The following is a 7,669-nucleotide window of genomic DNA, read 5'->3' on the forward strand; positions in this document are numbered from 1 at the left end:
AGCAAAATTACACAAAAGCTACTCCAAAGATTCCACGACACTTGGAGAGGAAATGGACCAAGAAAGAATATATTTTATTTTGGTACGGATCAGGAAACAATGGCAGATTGAGGAACTTTCTTTATTTTACTTTTTTCACCAAGTTCAAAGGGAATAATGTGAAGATATCAATAAAAAAAATACACAATTTGACTTCAACTTGGTGTAGATTGATCAAATTTAAGGGGACTGCTGGGAGGTACGTGTTTTCTATGAACATTTTGTTAATTGTGCATAAAAGCAGATTGATGTTAATATACTTTTACTCAAAAAATGCAATAAAAAACAAACAAAACTAGGGCTACGTTGTAGCACTAACGGGCCCGAGCACAGGCGATTTCAAGTCTGTAGCGATCGGTGAAGAGACAGCGATCGATGACCTAGCGCACGTCTTTGCGTTGCATGCGTTTTGCGCACTGCGGCAAGGATAAACGCTTTACTTCCTGTAGCCAGCAGGTGGCGCTGTGATTTTCAGTCATGAGTTCTTTGTAGATGTCATAAGGTTGCGAGTCTTGTCTGACATGTCTAGTTTGGACTCGGTTGTACCAAATATGTCTGAGATACAGAAGCTTGTGTTTTGATGTTGTGTAATCAAACTTTGATGCCACTCCACGGTCACACCGTGTGATGAAACCTCGAACACCGAAGTTACAGTAATTTCGCCCTGAAAAAGCCCCAAAATGGAAATGCAAATCCTTCGAAATACAACAGGGCCTCCCACGGCTCGGTGCTCGGGTTCTTTCAAACACATTCATGTCAGTGTAATTATAGATTTCTGTCTTTACAAAGTGAGAACTAAATATGTGTGATAAAGGAAGGTCGGTGTTTGATTGACAGCTGATATCTGTGCGGAGCAGAAACATCACCACGATGAACTTTGATCAACAAACAAGGAGACACAAGAAGTTAAAGATTTACACACAGAATCTAAATCACTGCTTTTTATGACTTTTTATGTGAACCCCAACTCCAGCGTAGAGAGGCTGAGTGAATGTGGTCTGGACTCTGTGGAGGAGAGTCATGGTGTCAGAGACCCTGTAGAAGGAAAGAACACCTGCACTGTGATCCAGGTACACTCCTACTCTGGAGGACACAGGACATGACACTAGAGTCATGATGCTGTTGTGATAAAAGGTATAACTGGTTCTACCACAATATAACGACCAAGATTTGTCATTGGATCTAAAGTCTCCTTCTCTTCTGATATTCTTGTATGTGACTGCTACACCAACTTCTCCTCCTCTCACCCCCACCTCCACCTCCACCTCCCAGTAACAACGTCCAGTCAGACTCTCTCTACTCAGGACCTGAGGCCAATAACTTAATCTGTCTGGGTGATCAGAATAAGACTGTGTTCTACTCATTAATGTTACTATTCTGTTTCCCTCAGATAATAACAGACGTCTGTGTACTGTGTTTGGATCCAGTGTGATTTCCTGTGAATATTTTAAGAAGTCAGCTCTGGTCTCTGGCTCTGGTTGTGGCAGTAACACATCCACTCGAGACACAACCTGTAAAATCTCTGTCTCTGTCTCACTCAGAATGTCCTGTAGTCGACCTCTGACCTGTGACACAGCTGCTGTCACGTCCTCAAAGTTCCTCAGAGGACGGATCCTGAAGCTGGATGAGTGTGTAGATTCACTGAGTGGTGACAGTGAGGGGTAGTTGTGTAGAAGCTGGTTGTGATCCTCTGTGTCTGAGAGCTGCTTCAGTTCCTGGTCTTTCCTCTTCAGCTCAGTGATCTCCTGCTCCAGTCTCTCCTGAAGCTCTCGACTCACTTCAGTTTCCTGCTGGGATCTGATCTGCTGCTCCACATCAGAGCATCACTACGCTCAGAATAATCCTTACAATTTCAATAGGGCCTCTCAAGGTTGGTACTCGGGCCCTAAACAGGGTTTGACCTACTTACTGGCCTTGGCTTTGTGTTTTTGATCAGGCTGATATCACTTGCTAAAGCAAACTGGACGTTGACATCTAAATTATAATCAGATTAAAGTTGTACAACCATTAAAAAAAGGTTTAACTCTTGTCAGCACCGACCTCAGTCTGAAGCTGACTGAGAGAAAAACACAAGGTCGCCTGCTCTGACCTTGAACATCTGCGCCACGCAAGACGGGACCTGAAAAGGGTTCAAGTCAAACTTCAAATTTCTCAGTTCTCTGGCATTAGACGGAGACAGGATGGTGATTAGGAGGCTCCCAGGATGGAATTTCATGCTCAAACAAAATACAGATTTTTGTTCCGACATATTTCTCCTTGAGAAAACGAGGCTCATTATTGAGTCTATAGGTCCGATCTGCGAGCTGCAGATACAACGACACCGCCCAGAGCTCGTTTACACGATTAACGGCTCATTAGCGCGGCGGCTTGGACGCAGGACTGAAGAATATGAAGCAAGAGGAAAACAAAGCAGACGAGCATTTGATCCGAACGCAGTCCGGTCGTTCATGTCCAGGAAGGAAACAGCAAATCCAACAGAGCATCATCAACAAGAGTGTTTGTTGCCGCAAGCGACCGAAAACACATTTTAACTGCCAGATCAAATAAACCACAGAGAATAAATACAAACATTGAATCCATACCAATAACTAAACAGAGATTCCAATGTATTTCAGAGACCTAAACATTCTTTCTCCTCAGAGCAAACAGAGGCTGGGTCGACTGCAGGAAGCGAGCGGGAGCAGAGATCACGGATTAGTGGATTTCAGAGGTAAAAAAATGCAAATTGGATTCACCAGCAACAAAGTTTTGGAGGTGGATGTTTGTACCGATGCATTATTCATCGACTCAAGACTCATTATTTACATGTGGTATCGTTCCTCGAGCCTGCAGGAGGAAGAACGCTCCGTGCTTACGCTTGCATTACAAGAGAAGTGAAAGTTCAATGAGGCTGAATGCTTGATGCTAATGGTTCTGAGGTCAATTTGTAAGTATATCTATCTTTTTGAGAAACTGAAAGACACAGACAATCATTTCCAACAATTACTTTATATAAAACTCTCTCACATCAGATTGGTTTAGTTCTCCTCGGTTATCTCGTCCTCCGCTCGCTCCCCCCTCTAGTCAGGTATCTCTGATCTGTTCCAGGTGACTTGGATCAGATTCAGTTGCTGCTGAATCAAATGAAACGCAGGACACTGGACACCGAGCCAACACATAATGTGAGCTGAGCTGCTTTAAAGGGCAGTAAAACTTCCAGGGATGCTCCACCCACAATCTCTCTAATATCAAACACTTGTCGCCTGTGGGCTCGAACGGATCCTGTAAAAACAGAACTGCACTTTCCTTCTGCATGATCAGCAAGTTACTTCATAATAATTCATAAAAGAAACTACATGAACACACTTCAAACACTTAAAACCGACCTTTTGGGGTCAAGACTTTCTTTGGAATTGTTTTTCACACATGAACAAAGCAGCAGGAGATTCTCAACGACACAGAAACCTTCAGGACGGAGGCAGAAGGAGAGTTTGTCATTTTGTTTACAGCACATCTGCGTTGCTTTTTCATGTCATATTCGTCTTTTTCTGTTTTGCGTCCGCCCCCGTGGTAGAAACTCACTCGTGGTGAATCCTGCAGAGGATCTCCCCGATAACTTTTTACTTGTGTGTAGGAAGGAGAAACTCCGGGAAAAAGTCTGGAGACTCTTACTCTGACATTTACATTCTCACACACAGCTCCTCTAGAGAACGGCCGGAGATGCTCCAGATTTGAATGCATGTCTGAAAACAGCTTTACTGAGACAAACAACCAGGTTCAAAATTCATGCGTGTGTTTGGTGGTAGGAAGCCAGGGAGACACGGAGAGAACACGCAAACTCTGGAACACGGTAATATTCCTGCTCCAGCAGACCAGAGGCCTCACCAGCTAACTTCAGATGAACAATAACAATTCAACTTCTAAGTCCAAAGAGGAACGACAGGTACAGACATTTTGTTCACGTCTTAAAAACAACTCAGTTCTCACAGCTGTGTAAATTACGACTCTTGTCTGTCAGCGAAGCTATCGGGTTGGAAAACCCACGAGAGAGTCCACGGTGAGGAGGTCGGCTTCTCCTGACCGAGCTCCCTGAGAACGTCTACGTGCCTGAACCTGACAAAACTTTAAAAATAGTGATTGTAACTGACTCAAACTTTAACTGAATTACTTTAACTTGTCTTCAAATGTCAGTAAAGTATTAATGTTTCAAAAATATATGTGTTTACCAATATACCGCCAAGTTTGCATCGCCTGCTTCCACAATATGATCTATTTAAAGTTGATTTAAGTTCTCAAACTCGTCACCAAAACATTGTGTCGTTTCCCTCTAATATAAAATAAACTGAGGAGGTTTTACTCTACTGTTTACTCACTTCTCCTTCTCACTTTCTAACGACTTTGCTCTACTTCCACACACATGCTGACAAACACAGAAGGGTGCATCTTTGTGTGTGTGTGTGCACTCAAACACACATCTTAGGATTCGGTGCTCAAACCTACATCTGGCGAACACGTGTGAGCTTCTGTCGAGAGACCCCAGCGTTTGGCAGAAACTCCCACTCAGCTGAATCTAAAACCAGCGCAGCGCCCAAGAAACAACATGGGACACGGGAACAGGCACAAATAATAAAGAAAGCTCCTCTTACCTGTGAGGGGAAGGTCACAGCATCACACACAGGGAGGACACAGGGAAGCAGGAGAGAAGAGAAAGAGAACATTATTAATACGCAGAAATAACATGCACATTATTTCCAAATAGTCTTTTAGATTTTGAAGCACGTGTTTGATCTTCCATCACGAGATGTCACGTAAATTTAAAAACCCTGAGAGACTTTTATCGACTCGTGTTCTCATACCTCTGTTAAACTTCTAATGCTTTTAATGATGTAGGTAATAAAAACCACTGAAACACGTAAAAAGAAAGACCTGCAAAAACCAGGAGGAAAGCCTGATGTTGCAGATTCGCACACTTAAAAAAGCTTTTGAGGCATAATTTTCTTTCAACTATAGCAGGAAAGAAAGAGGACAAGATGTTTACACTCTTCTGTTTGTATCCGTCGCTCGACAGGAAAGAGGCAGAACCCGAGAAGCTGTGTTTGGCCCGGGACCAGCGGGACTCGTTGGGGGAACCACTCGTCATGTTTACAGCCAGCTTGTGCCTGCGGGGGGGGGCTGAAGTCTGCTGCCAAGTGCTGCCCACCCAGCTCAGCCCCACTTACTCCCGGCTTCCATTCCATAAGTAACGCCGTTTGCACGATGATGTAAAGCCAATAAAAGCTGTTTTACTGCCGGTGAATTCAAACTCAATGTGAAGTGCTCACACACCTGTTTTAACAAGAGGGAGCTGGAGAGAACAGGTCGGGCACCGGGTTCTCCTGGAAGGACCCGCACAGGAAATTAGCACCAACACAAACAACAAATACGAGTTGTAAACATATCGGTTACAGAGGAAATCCAGCCCGAGGCCTCATTTCCTGCCCGGAGAGACTTTGATGGAAACTCAAAGGTTCAACGGGGAACTTTTACGAAACGCTGTAAAAAAAAATAAAAGAAAACCTTAAAAGTTTGTAACTAGCAGGATCTTTAAATGTTCAAAGCCAAAACAGCTTGGGAAAAGGAAACACACCGACTCCAAGCCACAAAATGGAATCGCAATTAAAGGTCCTAGTTTGGCGCAGGTTGGCAGGGGATGTTTCTAATAGACGGCAACACCGAGAGCTGGTGAGTAAAACAAAGAGCAGCAGTGAAAGCAGAGCGTTGTTTATGGACAGAATTTAAATTGCGTGTGTGAAGTGTATGCACATGTTGCTTTGTGTGGTCGGGTGGAGTTTGTGGAGGCGTCAGATGGAAACTGATGAGCACACAAGGCAGCGTTTGGCGATAGTAGAACCCGACCGATGGAGTGGCGCTGAAAACCCGCCCACAATAAAACCCAGAATAGGTCCACGCCGTCCTCGCCACACCTCAACATGATCCAGTTTGGCCGTGATGACTCGGACACACGGAGTAAAACGGCCACAACGGCTTGAACGTGCACTTGTCACGCTGAGAGAGAAATTGTGGGCAAAGGTTTCTTCGTTTAAAGTTCATCTCACTCTTTTTTTAACTCTGGTGCAGATCAGAGGAGGCTGCAACAGATGCTACAAGGAACAAATCCTTATTTTCTAACCATATCCCTGAGGAAATATAAATGTAACTGTGCAGTAAAAGCTCGATGATGTTGATATTGCTCAGGATTTAAGAGGGAAAACACTCCCACGCTCATTTGGTGCTGCTTGTAAAAGTGCTGTTTGACCCTGAGGAAGATGAGCTGCACTGAACATGAATGCATGTGAAGAGCTTTGTGTTGCTGTGTGCACATTGACTCAAAGCATTTGACACCATAGTGCAGGGTGTGGGAGTGGATTTGAGCTTTTGGTGTATTTGTGAGTATTAATGCAAATGTGTTGTACTGCATTTTCATTTCTGTGTATATTTGTGTTAAAGGCCGCCGTCAATTTGAGATGGTTCATCTCTGGGGTCTTATATATATATTTAATTTCACTCATTTAAAAGCATAGTAGGATAGAAGTAGGATTGTACTTGCCATATATTTCCAAATGATTCAAAATCGACTTTAACCTCGACTAGAAAATCAATTCAGTAGTTTTTGCATAATCCTGCTAACAGGGAGATAAACAGTCAAACAGCAGTGAAAGCAACCTCCTGCAGAGGTAATAATAAATTATTATACATAAATATGCACTGGATATCTACCATTATTTGTTTATCTGCATATGCCAGCTTAAAATATTAATTTTTGTAATGTGTTTAGCCATAGAAAGCTCCAAACGTCCGCCCACCATCCCATTCATTCAAATACACTTTTATTAATTTGCAAAACAAGATTATAAAAATGTAATTTAAACCTGAATAATTTACAATCAGCCCCAGCGTCATTCACATTCAAATCCTACTGACATTGTCCTTGACTCCATTCAACCCAGAGTAGCAGCGACTGCTTCTCCGTTGCCTCTGCCAGGGGCAACTTGCAGCAGATGCCACTTTAAATGCACCTCTCCTGTTTCTGACAGTAGCAATCTGGGGATCAGATTAGAGAGGTGTGCTCTCTTTATCGGTGAGCAATCCTTTAAAGAGCTTAGCGAGTGTGGGCCCCGGTCTGCCTCCGACAGCGTGCCGGGTCAGGAGGCCGCCCACTCCACGGCGCTCCCACTCTGCGCTCCCAGTTAATCCTGTTTGGTGCCGAGTGTTCGTGCCAACCCGGAGCCGAACGTGCAGCCGCAGAAACGGCAGCAAACGCACGGGGAGAGAGAGAGAAAACACAAAGGATCGGCGTGTTTATCCTTGTGATGACAACAAGGGGCAAGAGAGCGAACAGGCCTGCGAGCCGCGCTGAAGGCTGCGGAGCGGCAAAGACTATTCTTCCTGTTCTGACGCTATAAAACATTCAACTGCAGAAGGTGAATGTCGAACATTCAGGGAATGCAGAAGGTTGGAATGTGTGTTCAAGGTTTTCCAGCGTTTATCACACAGACGCCTGAATAAAACCCAGAGGGAGAACTCACCGTGTTTTCAAGCCTCATGTTTCAGTTAATCACCAGCAAAGTCAAAGCCTACACGTGTATTTATAACGTAATATATTCGTGATGTG

At 44.0% G+C, this 7,669-nt stretch overlaps 1 protein-coding gene across 1 annotated transcript; it reads right to left on the reverse strand.

The window, feature by feature from the left end:
* Positions 1-971: 971 nt before the first annotated feature.
* On the reverse strand, positions 972-5,158 carry LOC132998855 (tripartite motif-containing protein 16-like). Its single transcript, XM_061068602.1, has 2 exons — positions 5,057-5,158; positions 972-1,550 (listed from the first exon to the last, which is right to left on the reverse strand). Exons 1-2 carry the CDS (start codon positions 5,156-5,158, stop codon positions 972-974), a joined length of 681 nt encoding a protein of 226 aa, XP_060924585.1.
* Between the last annotated feature and the right edge of the window lie 2,511 nt (positions 5,159-7,669).

Source organism: Limanda limanda, chromosome 3, assembly GCF_963576545.1.
Source record: "Limanda limanda chromosome 3, fLimLim1.1, whole genome shotgun sequence".
In the NCBI taxonomy this organism is placed as follows: domain Eukaryota; kingdom Metazoa; phylum Chordata; class Actinopteri; order Pleuronectiformes; family Pleuronectidae; genus Limanda; species Limanda limanda.

Coding starts and splice junctions, on each gene's coding strand:
- LOC132998855 (XM_061068602.1), bottom strand. CDS start 5,158: ATGACGAGTGGTTCCCCCAACGAGTCCCGCTGGTCCCGGGCCAAACAC. Junction 1,551..5,056: donor ACGGATACAAACAGAAGAGT/GTAAACATCTTG, acceptor GAGATTTTACAG/GTTGTGTCTCGAGTGGATGT.